This window comes from Astatotilapia calliptera, chromosome 22 (genome assembly GCF_964374335.1).
Source record: "Astatotilapia calliptera chromosome 22, fAstCal68.1, whole genome shotgun sequence".
Taxonomy (NCBI): Eukaryota; Metazoa; Chordata; class Actinopteri; order Cichliformes; family Cichlidae; genus Astatotilapia; species Astatotilapia calliptera.
In genome coordinates this window covers 36,672,521-36,696,393 of record NC_137442.1, presented here as the reverse complement: position 1 = coordinate 36,696,393, position 23,873 = coordinate 36,672,521, and the positions used below count along the sequence as shown (strand labels likewise).

At 42.9% G+C, this 23,873-nt stretch overlaps 1 protein-coding gene and 1 pseudogene across 1 annotated transcript; both read right to left on the bottom strand.

The window, feature by feature from the left end:
* LOC113014572 (dynein axonemal heavy chain 6-like) overlaps nt 1-23,873 on the bottom strand; it is a 51,933-nt pseudogene that overhangs the window by 8,251 nt on the left and 19,809 nt on the right.
* Nucleotides 10,655-17,657, bottom strand: LOC145423590 (uncharacterized). The gene is made up of 3 exons (XM_080296254.1): nt 17,517-17,657; nt 13,447-13,702; nt 10,655-13,329 (listed from the first exon to the last, which is right to left on the bottom strand). Exons 2-3 carry the CDS (start codon nt 13,472-13,474, stop codon nt 12,965-12,967), a joined length of 393 nt encoding a protein of 130 aa, XP_080152380.1. The 5' UTR covers nt 13,475-13,702; nt 17,517-17,657; the 3' UTR covers nt 10,655-12,964.

Here is a 23,873-nt window from a genome sequence, read left to right as displayed (position 1 = left end):
ACGAGCCCCCATTTATGTTACGTCCTAAGTCTAGGCGTGTCTTGAACGCAACAAAACATTGGCCCACCACACTCCACCCAAAACAAGAACCCAAACAATAGTATCTTTTAAAATGCTAAGCAGCCATTTATTTGCTTCAGCAGTGAGCAGTGCCAAAAATAACAAACAAAACTCCCTAATGGTCCCTACGCTTTCCTACCCAAAAATGAAAACCAAACAAAAGACAATTCTCTTACCTAACTTTTTATATGAAAAACAGGAGAAAACTTAATCAACAAAAATGGCTTCTCACGCCTACCTGGCTGCTGCAGTGAACAATATATACAAGGTGGAAAAATACTCAATTACTACTTTATAAATCTATTTACAGCTATTTACAAAAACTAAGATACCAACACCACAATGATCACAACCCATGACAAACTGAAACACAGGGCTTAAATACATAGAGGGAGCAATCGGAATGGACAACAGGAGGGAAACACAGCTGGGGCAAATCAGAACTGATGAGACAAGGAAGTGTAAACTGAACACACTGAGATAAGACAGACCTTCAAAGTAAAACAGGAAACACATAACAGTCACGCCTAACACAAAACACTGACAACATTGGATCGTAACACAATAAAATACAGCCAATATGCCAGACCTGAGCTAGAAAAAGACTTCTATTCTAATCCAATTTCCCCACATAATTTATGTTCGCTTTATAAAGACACATTTCACACAAACTTCTATAATTCCACTGGACTGAACTTGAAAACGTGTGTGTTTTTGTTAATATCTGTGTGCAAACCTGGATAAAGAAGACAGCGGTTTGAGGGAAGGGTAGGCAGAGTTCGCCCAGTGGGCGGGGACCTGGTTGTTCAGAAAGCTTGTGTAGATTCGGTCCATTTCCTCTGACATCACAACGAGACCTGCTATTGCCTTTTGCAGAGTGATAAGAGACATCTACGAAAAAGAAAGTGAGAATAACACATCACAGTAACGACAGATTCCTAAAAATGTTATTTCTGAAACTACACAGAACGCATATTTTTGATTGTTTAGGTTTTTTTCTTTTTGAATTTTCCTCTAAGATCACGTAAATAAACTACAATCCAAAGAAAACAACTCCTGAAGTGGTCATGAGATGATCTCCACCAATTAAAGGTGTGTGGTTTTTACGTCACCCTGAGAACTTTAAGCAAGTTGTTGAATCGGTCTGCTTCTTGGCCCAAAACAGTTGTGAGGGAGATCAGGTGCCCATTGGTGTCTTTGATAAACAGTGTGTCAGTTGCTTCTTCCATGTCCAGTCGCTCCGCACTCCAAAAGAAAGACAAGTTCACAGAGAGATAAAAGACAACACAAACCAATAAAACATGGGGAAAAAGAGTGAGCGCAATAATGCAAAGTCTCAGCAGTAACTGAGATCGATGTGCAGGTGAATCCATGTGGGGTCAGCGTACCGGGCAGTTTGGCTAGAATCAGCTCGGCGAGCTCGCAGACTCTGTCATCGTTACTCTTAGCTCCATGTTGTGCTGAAGAACGAGGATTAACATCCAGTATGGTATTGATCAGAGTTATAGTTTCTTGACGCTGCAGAGGCAAACACACACACACACACTCATATATTGATATTTTATCATAGCACTCCCAAAGCTCATAAACTGCATGACAAACATAACTTTAAATCACTAAAACGACCACAAGCCATTTCTCATAATTGCTGTGGACTGAAGAAATTAACAGATTTTGAAAAACTACGTATAAATAAGAACTTGCTGTCATTTATATTTAAGAGGACAACTGGCAGTCTGGTATAAAATAGAGACAGAGACATTTGCTTGTAATGTCCTGGTATTGTTACAGTATTGTTCCTCACCTGAAAAGCCAAGTTGGCATTCTCATGCATACCAAAGATCTCAGGATCATCAATGATTGGAAGATTCTTAATATACTTCTTATATTGTTCAAGTTCATCTGACTCTGGAGCGTAGTAAACACCTTACAGGGAGAAAACCATTAACTGAGATATATAGCATGTGAGCGTGCACTGTGCATACGCGTGCTTACATACACATGTACACACACACATACAAAAGAGGGCAGAAAGAACAATACCTGAGGGGGAGTAGGTGTAGCCAGGCTGCAGAGCTTCTGGAGAAAAAAAGCCTTTGAGGGTTGTCCTTAGGCACCGTTGGTCCCAGGCACCTGTCACTCTGCCTCCATATGTGATCTCACCTGAAGAGAAAAAAGACACAGTAGGATTTGAGATATTTCATGGCTTTCTTTGTTTATGAATGCAGGAGATATTGCTTTTAAAGACCAGACCCTGTTCTAGTTTCAGTTGGTCAAAATCTCACTCAGAATCAGAAAAATAAAAAAGTTACGGAAAAAACAGCAACAACTTTAAACTAAAAAAATATGCATATAGAATATTTACATAGATATGTGTAATACCCGTTCCTATACAGATAATTTTGAAAGAAGTTGGATTCAGGTCATTCAATTTAAAGATGAAATACTAAAAAGAGAAATCTATTACAGAACAGAAAACACGGGGGAAAAAATCGTCCCTTTTTCTTTTATATAAAGCTGAATGATCTGAATCAGGGGTCGGCAACCTGCGGCTCTTTAGTCCTTATATTGCGGCTCTGCATGGTTTGGAAAAATAAATTAAGTTTAACTGAAGTTTATTTTATTTGTGCTAGTTCTTTTTTTTAAAAACTTGTAGTTCTAAATTGGAAGATTATTGTGATCCTGAATAATAAAGTTATATTTTATTATTTTTCGTCGCTCAAAATAAGCGTCACACTTGTGGAAGCCGGTAGCTCCGCTACACTCCCAAAGCCCAGAAGGCGATATAAGGATGACGGCTCACTGTTTTTGTTTGCTACATGGATAATTTAAGTTCAGCTTTTTAATTCATTTTAAAGACACCTTCAACTGGTGTCTTTTTAGTTATTATTTTTTAAGGGTTGACAATGTGTTCATTACATAAATAAAATTAAATTTTCTCCATAGCACTTCATGGATTTCATAAGTAACACACTAGAGTTGTTTATACGAAGCATAGAGGTAAAAAAAAAACAATAATTAACTTCATTTTAGATGTCAAAAAGTATTGTGGCTCCCAGTGTTTCCTTTTCCGTAGAAACCCGGTCCAAATGGCTCTTTGGGTGTTTAAGGTTGCTGACCGCTGGTTTAAAGTGTCCTATTATCCTTCCCACACTTTTATTTTTATGAAACAGCTGCATGTTTAGGTTCAAGGACATGCAATCATGTTTGTTTTGTGAAAAGGCTTTCTATTAATATAAAATGTCAAAATACAAATAAGACATGCATTACATATGGGAAATAAGATGCTACACAAACAGTCCCTAACTTATTACCTTGTTGAATTTAGATACAAGAACATTTCTGTTGATATTTGCTTCCTACCAGTGATGTAGACCAGAGCATCCCAAGGGATGGTGCCATCTTTGCAGTACAGGTTGAGGTTGAGCAGAGCACATTCTCTGTCACTGTCATTGAATTCGTAGCGGATGTTCCAGCCCAGGGGACCAAACTTCTTCTGCTCCTAAACATGAGACACACAGGCAGAGAAGTACTGTACGACCACACACAAAGTAAAACACATCCAAGAAAACAAAGTAATAATGATGAGGCACTTTACATGTAAAATACTGAGAAAGAGTGTATGTAACCTGGATGATTGCATGGAAAAAGCAGATTCCAAAGACAATCTTCCTCCACTGGCGTCCCAAAATGCGGTGTTCAAAGAAACTGCTGGTGATCTCTGTGAAGGCTCGTCGCATGTTGGCTCGCAGGCCTTTAGGAGGCTCGTTAGTCACCTGGCAATGACATCACAGAGACCTACTGAGAAGACTACCAGTAATCCTGAAAACCTTTTGGTTCAGCGTCTCCTCCTTGTTGTCCAGGCAGTCCTCGAGTGCACATACAAACCCCACATACAATCCCAACGACTCTTCAAGATAGTCATGGTCATGATGACGATAAATCAAGTGCTGGTAGTTAATGTACGTTTAACTGACGTCAAAGATTTCGACCCATATTTACAAAGGCAGTGCTTAACTAATGTAAGGTTTATGCCACAGCTACCCTACATAAACAGTACTCGTAATTACCAAAGTCATTTTTATGTTTCACTCTTGTTCAATCCACCAGTATAGACAAGTTCTTTTTTAAAAACAGTATTTTTGATCATCTATAGCTTTTTTATATAGTATTACAGTGTTTGGGTCTCTGTGTGACTACCTTAACGCAGTTCTGGAGCACTGTAACAGGAAATACTTTGGTCAGCATGGAACTGAGAAATAGACGGAAGTTCTCATGGACGGATGTGTCTGCAGAGAAACAGATAAGAAAATTATTTGCATATTCATAAAAAAGTCCTTAAAGGAGTCTGCAGTATTTTTTATCAATAATACAAACACTTTGAAAAAACAAAGCATACAATACCACAATTTACTCGTTTCTGTTTCTCAGAGATTAGAAATGCACCTGTAAATGACAAATTATGTCTAATAACGTTTGAAATATGAAGGAACTTATTTAGATGTGATAGTGTCCCTGAGCATTGCTGCTAACAATGTTCATCCCTTTATGACCACAGCGTACCCATTATCTAGTGGCTATAATGCGATCAACAAATCTGCAACAACTGTGTGACACTATCGTGTTAATGTGGACCAAAACCTCTGAGGAATGCTTTAAGCATTGTTGAGTCTGCACAATGAAGAACTAAAGTACGTTTTCTTGACGGTCAAATAGGTTCTAACTGAATACTAGCAAAGTGTAACTAAACTGAAACTAAACCATAGCCCAGCATTTCTTTCTTGGGTATCCCCATCCACAAACACTAACATTACTACCACTGGGATTTCCCAGTTTGAAGCAAATGTGGTAATTATTCTAATTTAAAACTATTTTTTCCATACGCCCTCATAAGCATCATCAAATGTTAGCACAGAAGGCTGAAATAAACACAAATTTATGAGCTCAATTTAAAAATAGTACCAGGCTCAGCGAAGGTCTTAATGAGCTCCTCCATGGCTAACATCCAAGACACAGCCAGATGGCAGTTTTGCAAGAAGACCCAGTTGCCACTTGTCAGCGCTGAATGGATCATCTTCTCCGCTATAGGTCCCTGGCCTTGCCCCAGTGAGATAGCCTCGACCCTGAAAAACACAGAAAAATCACCATTTTGATGCCTTTATAAACTTTATTCATTCATTTGCAACAACCTGTCTAGTCCAGGATCACAGGGACAACAGTTTAGACAGGTGCCCAGACCTCCCTCTTCCCAGCCACTACCCCAACACTTCCAAGCAGATATCGAAGTGAAATACTGGTTTGGGAACATGTCTTCTGGATATGACCCAGCATGACCTTTGGACATGCCCTTCATGTAAGAGGTGTCCAGAAGGCCTCCTGGATGTGGATGAGTAGTGGCTCTACTCTGAGCCCCTCCCAAACTCCTCATCCTATGTCTGAGACTGAGCTTAGACACCCTTTATAAGACAGCTCATTTCCACTGCTTGTATCTGCAGTCTTAAACTTGAACTTGTTCATTTGAGGAAGCAACTCATTCTCAAACTGAAGAGGACAATCCACCCTTTTCTGGCAGAGAACCACATGGCTGAACTGTCCCAGTGCAAGTTGCAGATTATTGCTTGGTGCAGTCAAATTGACGGCATCATCCACAAAAAGCAGAGATGATCCTAAAAACCTTCCACTACTTGGCTTACAGAAGACAGAAGCTACTGACTATTAAAAATAAAAATCCCAGCTAGCTATATATGTCTATGACTCAGATGTCACAGCCTGGTGAACAAAACAAAGACATTTTTGCGAGCCATGTTGGAGGGACCTCTCCAACCATTTTTTTAGCGTATCCAATCAAACTACTATTATTAGGGCCCGAGCACTGAGAGTGCGAAGGCCCTATTGTATCTGCTCTGTTTATTATTATTATTATTATTGTTGTTGTATGTTCACCAGTATGATAATGATGAAGCAGTAATCTCAGTTAACGTGGTTTTATTAACCAGCACAGCAGCAGAGAACATACATGCTTGGATTCAATAACGGAATGGCGCCTATACCACTCAAAACATACACACACCTACACGGAGGTACGGCAAGCGGATTAGGACAAAATACCAAACTAACAGCAGGTTATCTACATCCCCCTTCTTTAGCACATCCCCAACCGGATATAAAGTTTAATGCATACTGAATAATAATAATCACAGCATAAAAGGTGACATACGCTGACCCTTAGGAACATTTAAATTTTCAACCAGATGGAAGAAATAAACATGACAAAAATATCATTTTGCTGTATAAAGTTAAATATGATTACTACTGAAAATCACCTCAAACAGAATTTAACTTGAAGCATTGACATCAGTTACTGTTGGCTCAAACATCAAACCTGAAAATGTTCTGTGTTTTAACTAGTACCCAATTAATCCCTATATCTTGGATTTGGTTTGCACACACGACCAAAGCGTGTCCTGTAAACACCATCACTCTTGGAAGGTCTTGGAGAATGCAAAACATCAGAAGAGCTCTCAACATGAGTGCTCTCTTTAAACTGTTCTACATCATTGTTTTCACCCACAACCTGCAGTCCATCATAATGATGATGATCAGTGTCTTTCTGAACAGTGACAGGCTCAGACACAGGCAATATGTGTCTGCGATTTCTCCTGTAAGTGTTTCCATCCGACTGTACCAGGTAGGATCTAGGTTCTTTACAAAGTTCCTTCTCCACACCTGTGCGGTCATAACCCTGTGGGGTCTGTAACCTCACTACTTGTCCTTCGTTGAGAGGTGGAAGTGGTCGGCTGGATCTGTCATAACAGACCTTCTGAGTCAGTCTCTTGTTGAGTAGTTGGGCTTTCACTCTCTCAGATTCACGGTGTTGTGGTTCGAGCAGTTTGGTTGTGATTGGGAGCGTAGTTCGAGTCTGTCTGGATAGAAGTCGTTCTGCAGAGGAACCCAGGTTCACATCACGTGGAACATTCCTGAGGTTCAGCAGGTTGAGAAATACATCAGTGCCATCTCTGTGTGATTTCTCCATCAGCTGTTTAGCACTGCGCACTGCTCTCTCAGCAAGCCCATTGGATTGAGGATACTCTGGACTGCTGGTGACATGTTGAAAGTCCCAGTGTGAAGTGAAGTCTTTGAAACGCTGGCTTGTAAACTGCCTGCCATTGTCTGAGATCAGAGTGTGTGGAGCACCATGAACTGAGAAGTGTCTTTTCAGCTTCTTGATGACTGTCGCTGATGTCAAATCCTTTAGCAGGTCAATCTCAAACCAGCCTGAGTATGAGTCGACTACTACTAAATAGTGCTGACAGTGCCACTCAAAGATATCTGTAGCCACAGTTGACCAAGGAAGCTCTGGAACTTCATGCAGATGAAGGGGCTCTTTTTGTTGATGAGGTTTAGTGCTGTTACACACCGAGCAGGAAGTAACTGTTTGTTCAATATCTCTTGACATGAACGGCCAGAAGACGATCCCCCGTGCTCTCCGCTTGGTAGCTTCTACGCCGGGATGTCCTCTGTGCATGATGGTGATGTAGTCTCCTTGCAGGGATTTTGGGATCACGGCTTTGGAACCTTTAAGAATGATGCCATCATCCACAATCAGCTCATCCCTGAAAGGAAAATATGGATGAACCGCCGTGGGAAGGTTGTGGAGTTGTTGTGGCCAACCATGTTTGATGAACGAGCTGAGCGCTTGCAGTGTCTCATCCTCAGCTGTGTCCTTTAAGTTCCTCCAGGCGTGAAGAAGAGATGCAGCTCACCGTCATGACATCAAAGTTGTCCTCTTCTTCAGGCTGCTGGAAAGTGGAGCTGTCGGGAGCACGAGACAGTGTGTCAGCCAGATACATGTGTTTTCCACATTTATATGTGAGGGTGATGTTGTATTTTTGGAGCCTTAACAACATCCTCTGTAATCTGGCTGGTGCAGCGTGAATAGGTTTCTTTAGTATGGTGACCAGTGGCTGATGGTCTGTTTCTACGACCACAGGCTTGCCATAAATGTAGTCATGAAACTTTGTGAAAACAACAGCCAGCAGCTCCTTTTCTATCTGAGCATATCTGGTTTCAGTGTCTGTCAGAGCACGTGAAGCATATGCCACAGGTCGCCCTTCCTGTAAGCAAGCTGCACCAAGACCATACTGTGATGCATCGCACGTTAGTGTCACAGGTTTGCTGACATCATAATATGACAGAACAGGTGGATTAGACATGTGCTCTTTAAGTGCTTCGAACGCAGTCTGATGCTGTGTGTCCCACATCCACTCGCTGTCCTTGTGTGTGAGCTGTCGCAGAGGAGCTGACAGATGGCTGAAGTTTGGAATGAATTTTCCAAGATAATTGACCATCCCCAGGAACCTCTGCAGGGCTTGGACATCTGTTGGAACTGGCATCTCTTTGATTGCGGCTGTTTTGGAAGGGTCTGCTTTAAGCCCCTCGCTTGTGAAAATGTGTCCGACATAACTGACCTGATTCAGCCGGAATTTGCACTTTAATGGGTTTAGTCGCAGGTTTACTTCTCTGGCACGATCAAGGGCTTTTCTCAGGTTGTTGTCATGTTCTTTCATGGTTCTTCCGCCGATGAGTATATCATCAACAATGATGGCACATGGATATCCAGCGAATATCTGCTCCATGGCTCGCTGAAACACCTCGCTAGCAGCGTTAAGACCAAAAGGCATTCTGAGGAACCTGTAACGACCAAAGCAAGTGCTGAAGGTGGTTAGCATGGATGATTTCTGATCCAATGACACCTGCCAAAAAGAGTTCTTAGCATCCAAAACAGAGAACACAGTAGCATTTGACATTATTGCAGCCACTTCTTCTACTGTGCGCATGGGATGGTGTGGTCTTTTCAGAGCAGTGTTTAAATCTCGAGGATTTATGCATATCCTGATTTCATCTTTGCCTTTCTTGTTGGTGACTACCATAGAAGACACCCAGTCTGTCGGCTCTGAGACGGGAGTAATGACGCCTAATTTCTCCATCCTGACCAGCTCTGCCTTGACCCTGTCTTTCATGGCCAAAGGGATGCGATGTGCTGGGCGAACAACTGGTTTCACATCTGGGTTCAGTGTCATGCGATAGGTGACTGGCAACCTTCCAAGCTCATCAGAAAATAAGTTGCTGTATTCTGTGATAAGCTGTTGTGACAGGTCATCTGCAGACATGCTCAATTGGTGGACGTCATTGCTGAATGATACAACTCCCATTTCTCTGCATGCACATAGTCCAAGTATTGGCTGAACATCTTCATTAATAACAAAGAATGATAGCACATGTGACTGTCCATGCAGAAAACACTGCAGCTTAATTACACCTGAGGTTTGAAACTTGCTGCCTCCAAATGCTACTAGGTTAACGGACTTAGGGTGTGCTTTCATTTGTTTATCTGCTCTTATAATGTTAACCGTTTTCTTGGGAAGCACATTACATTTAGCACCTGTGTCCACCTTCATCTCAACAGGAATCCCATTAATCTGCACGGTGACAAAAACTTCCTCTTTGTGTTCCACATGCACATCAGTCGCATGGATTGCATATTGCAGATTTACTCCATCAACGTAGAATGTGTCATCTCCGCTGTCATCAGCTTGGTCTGGTTCCACATGATGAACTGACTTTCTGTGTCTTGCTACGTTTTGGGTAGGCTGAACAGCTCTGCACCGTTTCTTAAAATTATTCCACTTTTTGCATGCATGACACTGCTGCCCAAAAGCTGGACATTTGCTCTTTTTTGCAGCATGAGCGCCCCCACAGTTAGTACAGTTAGTGACATGCTGTGTTTCAGACCTGTCTCCTTGTATTTTCATTTTATCTCCTCTGTGCTTTCTTGTAAATGTGGGCTGGAGCACATCAACATTTGATGCAGATTGTTGAGGAAAAGCAAGTGTTTTATTATGCTCTTCAGTCATTTCATGAATCTTGGCAGACAGATATGGCTTTTGCTAGCGTTAAATCACTATCACGTAGTAGCACTTTCCTTAAATTGTCATTGTTGATGCCACAAACTAGTCTCTTATTAGTTCTTCACTCAGATCACCAAATCTGCAGCTTTTTGCTTTAATCCGTAAATCACTTACATAGGATTCAACAGTCTCGTCCTCTGATTCCGCGTGTTGAACTTGTGTCTTTCCATCATGACGTTGGTTTGTGGGCTGGACATTTCTCTGAATTTCTTTTTGAGGCACTCAGGATCGTCCTTCGATTCTGCAGGAATGAGGACTCGTCCTCCATCGCCGGGCTCTCTCACTTCTGGCGCGTAAACAAAAGACCACTCCCGTTCTATAGCTTCGGGACCTGCTAAGTTGAGCAATATGTAGGCTTGTGTGCGCGCTGGCTTGTCAGAGTGTGCCGCCGCTATAAAAATGTCATACTCTTGCTCAAAAATGCGCCAATTTTCAGCAACATTACCATCGAAAACAAGCGGGTCGGGCCTCCTGAATCCTTGCGCCATGTTGTCTGCAGTCCAGATACAAAAAATGCACCCACAAAATAGACTTGAGACGGGGAAAAATACCGTCAACTACGAAGTACGTGTTTTGTCGCTTCTGACACCATGTTGTATGTTCACCAGTATGATAATGATGAAGCAGTAATCTCAGTTAACATGGTTTTATTAACCAGCACAGCAGCAGAGAACTTACATGCTTGGATTCAATAACGGAATGGCGCCTATACCACTCAAAACATACACACACCTACACGGAGGTACGGCAAGCGGATTAGGACAAAATACCAAACTAACAGCAGGTTATCTACAATTATTATTATTATTATTTTTCATTGAAATGAATTGCCTTTTTGAGGGCTTTAACATGCTCAAAAACTCATGAAATTTTGCACACATGCCAGGTCTGGTGAAAAATTTTGTTCCTCTTCTGGCTGGCGAGTGGAGCAGCCTACAGGGTCGTGTCCAGGGTGTTTACAATACCTCGTTCCACTGTCCACCGCATCGTGCACAGGGTCACAGAGGTGGTGGTGGCCACGCGCCACCAGGTCATCCACCTCCCACGGACCCCAGAAGACCTAGATGCCATGTCCAATGGGTTTGCACAGCTGGCAGGCCACAGGGCCTTTGTGAAGGCTGCTGGTGCTGCTGCCATGTCCGCATCAAGCCCCCCAGCGGCCCTGAGGGTCAGTGCTACAGGAACAGGAAGTTGTACCCGTCCATAATCCTGCAGGCGGTATGTGACCATCAGGGCCGCTTTGTCGATACACATGTGGGCTAGCCGGGGTCAGTGCATGCCTCCAGGGTCCTCCGCCACAGCCCACTGTACCGACAGGCCCGTTACCCTCCCCCAGGGCATTTTATCCTTGCAGATGGAGGGTACCCATGTCTCCAACATCCACTCCCCCTCATCACCCCCTACAAGAGGCCAGTCCACAGTGTGGGAGCCCAGCGCTTTAACGCACATCACTCCAGGGCACGCTCTGTCATAGAGCGTGCCTTTGGAATGATGAAGACAAGGTACCTTGTCATCTTCCTGCAAGCGCTGGAGGTGCACCACACCTTCGTGCCACAGGTATGTCACGCTAATACGAGCATCATTGTTGTATGTCCAATCATAATGGCAACTGTAGTGCATACCCTGGCATGTACACTGTACTTACAAGATTAAACATCTGCTGCAGGTCATAACAGCATGTGCCGTGCATCTGTGCCGTGCAACATCTGCATCGGTGCTGGTGGCATTGTGGCCCCAGATGAGGAACCCGAGGATGATGCCCAAGATGAGGGGGAGACTGGTGTGGAGGCAGTCAGTGGTGCACACTGGCGGGACCAGCTATCTGCTGAGGTGTCTGCCCTGGAAGAGGTACCCCTGGACCACGATTATTGTCAGCAGGCAAGTATCCCTTAGTGGTGCATCTGCACAGTGCTGGGATTTCACGTGACAGATCTGTCTTAACATGCTCGTTTTCACCATGTCGTTTTCCCAACGCCATGATTACAATCTAGTGACATGGCAGCTGTCGGTTCCACCAGCCCTGCAGACCCAAGTGGAGGATGTTGCGGTGGACAGTGGGAATGAGCATGCCTGAGCAACATCTGGGGATGCCTATGTGGGATGCTGCACTCAGTACCTGGCTATGAACCGGGGGTCTTACCTGTGGCACCTCCCTCATCTCTGTGGTCCTGGTCCAGCGGACCAAGCAGCACTGCCCAAGACTCCCTGCTCAGGCACGTCAGGCCTGGTTGATGATGTGTGTGCATGCTGGGACACTCAGGTTTATCCTGGACCGCAGTGGGTAGTGCATTTCCCACAATCATGTTGTGTTATACGTTGCACTGCTTTCATTTCCACAACGTGGCACGTGCAATAGGTCAGGCCCCCGTAATTGTGTCATGTAGTTTGTGACAGACATGCACTCACAGTTGGGATGTTCCCACTGTCTTTATTTACATACATCTTGTGTTTCTATGGTGTATTGATAGTCATGTGCTTTTGTGCTGAGGTGTTTTTTCTGTTATCAAACTGTTCTCCCACTAGGAGCTCAGTCTGAGTGGAGTTTTTTTTCTCCTCCTCTTACCTCATGTAGTGTATTTTCGTTGTTTTTTCCTATCAGCCTACCTTTCTGACATGTCTGCCCAATGTGATGTTTGTGTAAAGTTGGTCAGAAGGTTCCTTTGTAAGTGCGCATGCGCCATTAGCGTGCTGCCTGCTGTAACCCTAATTTCCCTCGGGATGAATAAAGTATTCTGATTCTGATTCTGATAACTGAAATCATTTTGTGTGTGCAGAACAAAGGTTGGAACAACAACATAAATTAAGTTCAACTATGTACATGGCGTCGTATCTACAGAAATATAATCACTGAAATAATCATGTTTGTACAAAACAAAGGTTGGGGTGCCAGCATAAATAAAATTCAACTATGTACAGTGGCTGTCTGTGGACACGACTCAGTCCTTTTTCTGCTCCACTAGCTTTTCGAGGACGCCTATCAGCCTGTCCATCCTCTCGGCTCTACGTTCCTCCATTTGCCGTTGCTGGGCCATGTCCTCCTTTATTAGGGCAATGAGCTCATCCTCCCAGTCCCTCCTCCTTTTCACCACCCGTGCCTCAGGCGGGTCCTCATCCTCCTGTCCCTCCTGGTGTGGGAGTGGGTTGCCCACTGCTGCACTGGGTCCTGGTGCATCCTCCTGGATGGAGGAGATTAGGACGGGTAGCCTGGTGGAGGGCCTCTGTCCTAGCACCTCATCCATGGCCATGTTGCAGCAGTGGGCTTCCCACTTGCACCCTCGCCCGTCGCTGGATACTTGCACTCCTGAAGGGAGGATACATCACAGGTGGCAGTTGGCAACAACAGCAACAGTGCAGGTTTACATAGGTGACTTTTCAGTGTTCTGTGTGGAGTTACATCTGTCACTACCACTGTACATACTTTGTATTTCCTCTTCAGGTTCTCCCATTTACATTTGCACATGTATATCAGGTCATTTCGTTTATGGCATCCACAGCAGTATGTACTGGCTTGGGACCACAGGGCAGACAGTTCACTGTCCCTTGTGCCTCAATACTTGTAGACCTCATACTGTTGCTGTACCTCCAACCCACTGCGGCTGAGTGTTTCGCACCCGTGAACAGGTGCTCATTGTCACGGCGGAGTCGAATGAGGTCTGCCGTCTGCTCCTTGGTCCCTGTAATGCAGCGTGACATTGGATTACATTCCCCACCATCCTGCACTTCTGTTTTAGCATTTCTCCATTTGCTGTCAGTTCAGCATTTACAGCTGTGTGGAACATACACACAGCAATGTCAGGCAATACTACAGCACTGAGTGGGGCAGAACATTTACATTATCAGGCCCTAGGTTGGGGTTGGGGGTTCTCTGTCATATGTTTTGTTTTAATTCAATTCAATTCAGTTTTGTTTGGATGGGGCAGACTCACAACAAAAGTCGCCTCAGGGTGCTTTGAAATATCCCCTTTGACGTATTTGACATGGCAGGTGTGATAACTGTAACAAATGTATGTATATGTTATATTTTATGCATTTTATATTTAATGTGCTGCGGACACAGCTACATTCCTGCCTGGTATATGTTGACATTCCTGTTTGCGGCACAGGCAGGGTCATATTAGTACAGTTGATTGCACTTGTAGTGGTGATACGTCTATTCATACTGCCCTCGGTCTGGTACAGGATTCACAGCTTTGCGGGTCTGTGCATTTACGGTTACATGGGTCGGGCAGGTGTCACATGATTCACCTTGACATTTTCTATTAACCTCCCATTAGCTTTTACATCTTGGTGTTTGTTTCGCTCCTTCACACATATCTTACATTTGCGGGTGTTGCTGTCCTCCGCCGCCGTTTCAACCTCCTCCGCAGCTGCTGACATCATTATGCATTGGCCTGGCTGCGTCGCGCTATGCATTGTGGGATATATGGCACCACGAAGCGTGCACCGGACCACGCTTGATATTTGGGGAAATCGACGGCGCATTTGGAGTGCACTTCGAATTGGGACAGCCGTCGTCGCGTGGCGGTGACGTGATCGCACTTGAAATGCGTACTTCAAGCGTGCATACCCTGAATTGGGACACAGCCACTGTCCAATCTGGACCAAAGAGCACACATATGATAAGGCTCCACCCCTGAACATTTTTCAGCTGCCATATTTGACATCAGGGAGAGCGCCACCTAGTGGGAACAGGAAATGTCATGTTTTACACTTTGGGGTACAGTATAGTGATGGGTGACACCTGCAGCCTCAAATTTCTCCAGGAAAGCCTTAAGGAGTTGGTCTTGGGTTACAGTGAAAACTGTGACTTTTCGCAAAAGGGTGTGACCCCAGCAGCATGGCGAACTTTGATGTCTCGCCATGAAGAAACAAATTAGTTTAACTCAATGAAATCCAGTCTGATCATTACCAGACTTTACAGGCATGAAGTCAGACCCGCCCTGAACAGATTGATGTGCCCATTGTCAGGAATACACAGAGCGCCACCTAGTGGCAACAGGAAATTTCATGTCTTTCATTTTGTTGTACTGATTTTCACAGGTTCATCGTGGACACCTCAAAAGCGGTGAATATCACCATCAGTCCCTCGTGATGCTTCAGTGAGAAAATTGTGTCTTTAACCCTTTACAGCCGATCGGAGCGGGCACGCTCTGTTTTGCGTAACTATTTTTAAATCCCGGTAGCTCTGCAACCAAGTAAGCTAGCGCAATAATTTTTTTTGCATATGAAACCGGAGGAGTTGTACTTACATCTTATGCCATCAGCTTGTCCTCGGTCACAGTTTCCTTCCACATATAGCTTTGCAAAAACAGCATAAAAAGCACTTGCAGCAACAAAAACATGATATTCCAGAAACACGCTTCGCTGATCCATCAGCTGTTTGTAACACTTCCTACGTCCATCAGCGCGAACTATCACATGACCGCATGACCTGCCCGAAACCGGAAGTGACGTCATTTTGCGGAAATGTAGTTTTTTACGATCGGGGCCTTATGAGCTTGTGTTTTACTTGTTATGTGTTTTAAAAAGTTATGTTTGACTTTATGACTTTCTGTGTCGTTTCTGGGATGCTTAAGACTCATATTGCACTGCTGGAAATAGTTTATTTTGATGCAGATGCTGTTATTTTGCAAATTTGCACTATAATATTTATTTTTTCGTTTTTCCTGCAGTATATAAAAATTGGTGTATTTCAAAAATAAAACTATGAAGACACTCAAAATAAATTTCCTGTGGTGGGAAACTAGTTTGTGTAACTTTTTTGTATTTACAGTTTTGAGGGATGAGCCTCTTAAATTTCTCTAACTAGAAATATGTGTTAAAAAAACAAAAACGATTTTCAATTTTTTTGTAGTTTATTGCACTTTTTTGCAATTTATGTAATTACTATGCACCTAATGCAGACATATTATTAAAGTTTGGGCTATAATGGTTGTATTGATGTATAGCAACTTGAAATGCTCCCAAAAATGGCTCCACAGCATGTAAAAATATAATATAAGCTCTGGCGAACTTGGTTCTATGGTAGGTCTTAAAGGGTTAAACTGAACGGCGCACCCTGGTGGCAGCGCTCTTCACCATGAAAAATGAAGTGATGTTTGAGGGGCTTGGAAAGTTTCAAAAGTCTTGAAATTTGGCACACAGCTTCAATGGGATGAAGGCTTTCTTGTTATGTGATCATTTTCCTTGAATAGCGCAAAATGGCTCCGCAGCGCCCCCTACAAAATTTCAAAACATCAGCCCCTGCTCTGTGTTTCATCTATGAGTCTGAAACCTGGTAAGCTTATAAGAAATATCAAGATGTACAAAAGTCTCTTGGAGCAATATCCCAAATCCAACAGGAAGTCAGCCATTTTAAAATTAATGTGTAATTTTGGCGACATTTTCCCCCTCGTTTCAGGCCTTGTACTTTGACGAACTCCTCGTAGTGTATTCATCAGATAGACACGATCTCCGGTGCGTAGAATCTAAAGACCTTTGTGATGTTAAATTGCGAAGCTTTTCACATTGAGGGAAACGGGGTGGTCATGGCGGCACGTGGAGTTTCAATCACTCGCCAAAAAGAAGTAATCTGCTGTCACTCAAAAACACAATGCCCAATCTCTCCGAAAACATTGCAGGCATGATAAGAGTCGAGCTCGGAAATGTTTGTTATGCCATTTGTCAGTAATGGTTAGAGCATCACCTAGTGGAACGAGTGTAATCATGATTGAATGAGATGAAATTTCAGCTACTGGTTCTACGCAGGAATTCGATCAATGTGACATCAGTTCGGACTTGCTGGTTTTAGGTGTTGGGCGTGGCTCGACGCGCCAGGGTGTGAGGGCCCTCATAACGCTGCTTGCAGCTTTAATTTTGATTTTTAAAAAGGTTGCTTTTTGTCAGAAACATACATTTCCCTGTTACTCCAAACCTTTGAGCAGGAAATGCTAAGAGGCAATAAACGGGAGACCTAAAACAGAGGTGTAGGAGAAAGAAGAACAGAACTAGCATGAGGACTGTGACTGCTAACAATCAGTGCATCCAGTCTAGTGGCATAAAAAACAAATGGTGGGTTAACACCATCACTATATACTTTTTAACCTCCTAATACCTGCACTCTTCCATGGCATGCATTTTTAATTTCTCTTCGATATTTGGGCTGATTGGGACCTGATGAATGTAAAAACAAAGAATTGCCAGGTTGTTTTTTTTTCACCTAATTTTTGTTTCTAAGAAAAATGAAAAATGAGAGCCACGTATGAGGATATTCATATAAAATTTTGATAGAACAGTGGCAGCATAACGTCCTCGTAAGTGCATATCAGGCCCCTGTAGAGCAAAATTGAGTATTTTGGTCTAAATAACCAAAAATGTGATGTCCACATATGTGGACGCAGGTCCTAGGAGGTTATAAAAAAACATAGGAAATCTTTTTTATTAGTTAATTATTTTATTCATTATTGCTTTTATCGAGCTGAACTTCTATGGCTGGATTTCCCACCTCACCTTTTTCAGTGAAGAAGCTCCTTTTAGGAAGCGCCACCATTCCCCATCAGAGATCTCGCCACGCTGCCTCATGATTTCTACGCACAACATAAAGCTGTAGATAAGCTTGTGTTGCTCGAAGAGTCCACGTGACACATTAATGTAGGAGTTTAGCAAGATTTGATTCAGGAGGGTCTGAAGGCGCTTTTCTAGCACAGTACTCTGCTCTGATGTCTCGATGGTGGAATTAAAGAGCTGAAGATGAAGGAAGAAATAAACAAAAAAGAGAGAAAAAAGAAAATAATTACTTTAAATGGGTACTTACACATTTTCATTAAACATTCCTGTACAAGTAGCTTTGTAAATTTGAGAGTAAAGCCCAGCTCTTTTTTCCCTCACCTGTTTAAAGTACTTGAGTGAGAACTGGTACATACGATCGATCTCCGACAGACCGGCAATGACAAAGTACAAAACAGATCCTCGAGTGGCCACAGGCCTGTAGCGCTCCCTCGCAGAGTTTATCATCAGCTCAGTTGCTTCTGCCTCTTCCAGACGGTGCTTTATGGCCTCTGAAGTCACCTGGAGACAAGAGGATGCAAAAAAATCATGGAAATAAACAGGATGAACATCAGAAAAACAGGAAAGGATCATTGCAGGTAATATTAAATTCAACAACCACAACTCCATATCCATATAGCCTAATCCCTACCTTTGACTCCTGGAGAGTCTGAACTAGCTCCTCGTTGTCAAGTATATTCCCCTTCGAGGTAAAGAGAAGCTTAAGAATGCGGTCTTCAATATCTTTCAGCTGGCTGTGGTCAGCGTTGATGCGCACAATCAGCTCGTTCCTCTGTTCCTCAAGATGCGGACTCTCAGGACGCACCACATCACTTAAAACAGATTGAAAAAAGATTGAATCAAGAGATTCCAGAGGTCATTATCAGAAAGGGGGAAAAGGATACATACAATTAGGATACATAAAATTATGTGCCGTATTTCTATCCATTTTTTAAAAATGTAGATGGCTTTGTAAATGCTTGTTACTAGAGATGGCACGATACCAATTTTTTATGTCCGATACAGATTCCGATATCATAAATTTGGATATCTGCCGATACCGATATGAATCCGATAGTGTTTTTTAATCAATAAAACAGTTTTTTAATATCTTGCTGCATTTTGTATAAGTTCATACTCAAGTTTTAAAAAACAACAACACTAAAGCTATTCTGTTATACCTGTATGCAAAAAACACACTGCACCCAAAATATTTTATAGTTCAGCAAAACTGATCAATCTAATAAACTTAAACCTGCAACATCCTCCCTACTCTGGTATTTTAAAGAGTCCTTAGCAGAAATATTAAACAACCTAACTAATAGGGTTGCCAACTCCTAACAAAAATCTGCCAGAACCACCCCCCACCCTCGATGCTTAATCGACGTAATCAACTTTAATTTAATGCACCTGTAAAACAAATGCATAAGTTCATAACTTCCCTTCAACTCATTCATGTCACCTAAAAGGTAAACCTGTTTCTCCATCACCTGTTCAGCTCTGATGATTCAGTAAGGACATCTCCTGGTTTCATCTACAAGTTTCCCTCTCACCACATATCCAAACCGACATCATGACCAGCAGCTTTACAGCTGTGGCTCCAGCAAACATCAGCTGATACTAGAAAGTAATATTAAATAAATTCTAACAACAGCTAATTAAGCTTAAATGTGCTGCTGTTGTTTATCCGCTGGTGTCCTCTCTCTAGCGCAAAGTGGGCGATAAACAAACAAGAAAGGCAGGATTTGTGACAGAAAAGCCGACCAGCTGATCATTGATCAGTTTCATGTTTGAAGTAGCAACAGGAGAGGGAATGAGAGAAGAAGAATCAGCTTTGCAGCAAGGACAGAATAACTCCAGCTTTGTGTCTTTTTTCCATTCTAGCTTAAGTACAGGACAAATCGCTTCCTTTTCACCTCCGTATGTAACTCCGATGGCCAGACCAGCTGTGGCTCCATGTATCAGTTGTTAAGCTTAACGTGGAAATACTATGCAAACATTCAGGGATGAACTTACACACTTGCTTTACTTCTCTGGGATAGTTTTTGCCGAGATAACATGCCGCGGTTTGGAAGCATGTAGTGAGGCTCCACATGCTCCACCAGACCGCTGACAGGTCTCGCAGACAACAGCCGCTCTGTCACGTGACACATACTACTTCGATGCGCCGAGCTGGGTTACGCCAAGTAGCGCGTTTTGTGAGGTGATTTTGTGATACTTCGGATCGGATTCCATTTTTTATTTCTCTCCGATATCCGATCCAGTAATTTAGGTCAGTATCGGAGCGATACCGATACATCATATCGAATAGGTTCATCTCTACTTGTTACATAGTTGAAATGCAATAGCTTTTTTCATGTGTGTGCATGTATTTACCTGAGAAGTTGGTCTTCTAAGCCAGATTTAGTGACAGTGAAGTTGATAATTGTAACTTTGATGCAAACCTTAAAAGGTGGAAACAGAAACTCATTAAATCACAATGAAACCTTGACAAAGAAGTCCTGCCATTAATTAATGCTTTGATCTTAAATATGATCAACCTATCTCTAATAATCAGCTATGTACCACAGGCCTTCAAGCTGGCTGTAGTTAAACCTTTACTCAAAAAGCATCTCTAGACCCAGCAGTCTTAGCTAATTATAGGCCAATCTCCAACCTTCCTTTATATCAAACATCCTTGAAAGAGTAGTTGTCAAACAGCTAACAGATCATCTGCAGAGGAATGGTTTATTTGAAGAGTTTCAGTCAGGTTTCAGAGCTCATCACAGCACAGGAACAGCTTTAGTGAAGGTTACAAATGATCTTCTTATGGCCTCTGACAGTGGACTCATCTCTGTGCTTGTCCTGCTAGACCTCAGTGCAGCGTTCGATACTGTCGACCATAATATCCTATTAGAGCGATTAGAACATGTTGTAGGTATTACAGGTACTGCACTGCAGTGGTTTGTATCATATCTATCTAATAGACTCCAGTTTGTACATGTAAATGGAGAGTCCTCTTCACACACTGAGGTTAATTATGGAGTTCCACAGGGTTCAGTGCTAGGACCAATTCTGTTTACATTATACATGCTTCCCTTAGGCAGTATCATTAGAAGACATAGCATACATTTACACTGCTATGCAGATGACACCCAGCTCTATCTGTCCATGAAGCCAGATAACACACACCAATGAGTTAAACTGCAGGAATGTCTTAAAGACATAAAGACCTGGATGGCCGCTAACTTTCTGCTTCTTAATTCAGATAAAACTGAGGTTATTGTACTCGGCCCTGAAAAGCTTAGAAATATGGTATCTAAGCAGATTCTTACTCTGGATGGCATTACCTTGGCCTCCAGTAACGCTGTGAGGAACCTTGGAGTCATTTTTGACCAGGACATGTCCTTCAATGCACATATTAAACAAATATGTAAGACTGCGTTCTTCCATTTGTGCAACATCTCTAAAGTTAGAAATATCCTGTCTCAGAGTGACGCTGAAAAACTAGTTCATGCATTTATTACTTCCAGGCTGGACGACTGTAATTCATTATTATCAGGATGTCCAAAAAACTCACTGAAAAGCCTTCAGTTAATCCAAAATGCTGCAGCAAGAGTCCTGACAGGGACTAGAAAGAGAGAGCAGATTTCTCCTGTTTTGGCTTCCTGTTAAATCCAGAATTCAAAATCCTGCTCCTCACATACAAGGTCTTAAATAATCAGGCCCCATCTTATCTTAATGACCTTGTAGTACCATATCACCCTATTAGAGCACTTCGCTCTCGCTCTGCAGGCCTACTTGTTGTTCCTAGAGTATTTAAAAGTAGAATGGGAGGGAGAGCCTTCAGTTTTCAGGCCCCTCTTCTGTGGAACCAGCTTCCAGTTTGGATTCGGGAGACAGACACTATCTCTACTTTCAAGATTAGGCTTCAAACTTTCCTTTTTGCTAAAGCATATAGTTAGGGCTGGACCAGGTGACCCTGAATCCTCCCGTAGTTATGCTGCAATAGACGTAGGCTGCCGGGGATTCCCATGATGCATTGAGTTTTTCCTTTCCAGTCACCTTTCTCACTCACTATGTGTTAACAGACCTCTCTGCATTGAATCATATCTGTTATTAACCTCTGTCTCTCTTCCACAGCATGTCTTTATCCTGTCTTCCTTCTCTCACCCCAACCAATCACAGCAGATGGCCCCGCCCCTCCCTGAGCCTGGTTCTGCTGGAGGTTTCTTCCTGTTAAAAGGGAGTTTTTCCTTCCCACTGTTGCCAAAGTGCTTGTTCATAGGGGGTCATATGATTGTTGGGTTTTTCTCTGTATCTATGAAGCGCCTTGAGGCGACTTTAGTTGTGATTTGGCGCTATATAAATAAAATTGAATTGAACTACTTTGCTGGTCTGAAAGATCGTCTTTGTGGTTTTAATTCAGGATTCTTTGGAGGCCATGTCTCTCTTTTATAATGTCTGTGATGTATGTATGCACTGTTGGCTTGAACTAATGAGAGAGTACATGACTGCATTTAGTGTGAGCCCATTCTGCTAGACTGGTGTTCAGCTATAGGGTTTTGCTAGTTGACATATGACTGCATCTCTTTACAGTATCTGCTTTTGTACACATACAGTATAAGTAGGTTTGAGTAGGTGTGCTGCTGTCCTTACCTCTGGCAGGTAATGTGGGTTGGCCATCTTTGTGGTCATATAGAACCTAAAATTTTTGTCATAGTCAATATCTGAGTCTCCCAGTCGGATCATTGTTCGCCCGCCAGCCACAAACGTCTGCTTCAACAAGACGGGCTCCAGTGCTGGGTTCAAGGTCTCCTTTAACTATACACCCACAAAATACCCAAACAGAGCCCTTCACAGTACACATGCTTTTCTTTTCTTTTTTTTTGTGTCCCGTTTGGATCTTTAGCATCAGAATTGTTGTCTTAAGGCCAAGAAAGATGCCAAGCGGATTTACTTTACCAAGTGGATCATCATGGCCTTGCCATATTGGTCCATTTGATTGACCTTTATTATAATTATGAATTTATTTTATTTTTGTTTTTTAAGACGGGACAGACATGACTGGGGGATAGGACAGGGAGAGAGAATGAAAGAAAGAGAGGGAGAGAAAGAAAACCAAAGGGGAGAAGAGACGGTGAGAAGGGGGGGAAGAAAGAAAAAAAACAAACAAAACACCTGGATCACCTGTATGGAGGAAAAAAAAAAAAAAACAGAAGAGAAAGCAAACAAAAAAGGAGCAACATAATAAAAACAGCACCATCACAATAAACTAGCTAGCAGTAGATAACAGTAGATACTAAATATTAAACTATATTGTGCAGCACGCAAGATAGACAGCGCACAATGTGCTTTGAGGCAGCAGCCAAGAAAGGTGTAGTCTGCGTCTGTGAACACCCGTGTGTACACCTGTGAGCATACCTGTGTGGATCAGCACGCTTGCATTCCAATACATACATGAGCGCCCAGCCCCAGATGACAAGGACCACCAACACACCAACGTCTGAGGGCATCAGCCACCGGCAGGGAGTGTGGTGAGGGGAGATAGGCCTCCGTACTTTAGAGGGCCTGAGATGTACCCAGAGAGTCTAAGACCCAACCTGACATATAGACACAGACGAACAGGCGCACGCGGACACAAACATGCATTCCCACTAGTGCTGGGCGATATATCGATTTTTTTAAAAATATCGATATATTTTTATACAAGACATAAGCTGTGACAATATCGTTTACATCGATATAGTCTATGTTGCGTTATAATTACACTTGTGGAGCCGCTATTTTGCCTCTCTCTCATCTGGGTTTGTTTGCCCCGCCTCTCACCCTCACTGAACACAAACCCCCTCCCCCATCGCTACACCTCCAGTTGGCAACAAGATGGACACAGGAGCTAGCGAAGAGGAGCTCGTCGGAAAAAAGAAAACCAATGGCTCAATTATTTGGAGATGGTTCGGGTTCAAAGTGTCAGATGAGCAGCAGAATAATGTATTCTGTAGAGAATGTCGAAAAAGCGTCGCAACGAAAGGTTCGAGCACCACTAATCTTTACCACCATTTACAACTGCGCCATAAAGTGCAGTATGAAGAGTGTGTGAAATTGCGTGCTGTAGCCCAGACCGCAAAGTCTTCCGAGGTTCCTGCCGTGAAACAGACCACCTTACAACACTCATATACTCGTGCTGTGCCATATGATACAAAAAGTGAGAAGTGGGGGGAAATTACTAAAGCAGTGGCCTATCATATTGCTAAAGACATGGTCCCCATCTCAACTGTGGAACAAGAGGGCTTTATACAGCTGCTAAAAACTCTTGACCAAAGATACCAGTTACCTAGCCGG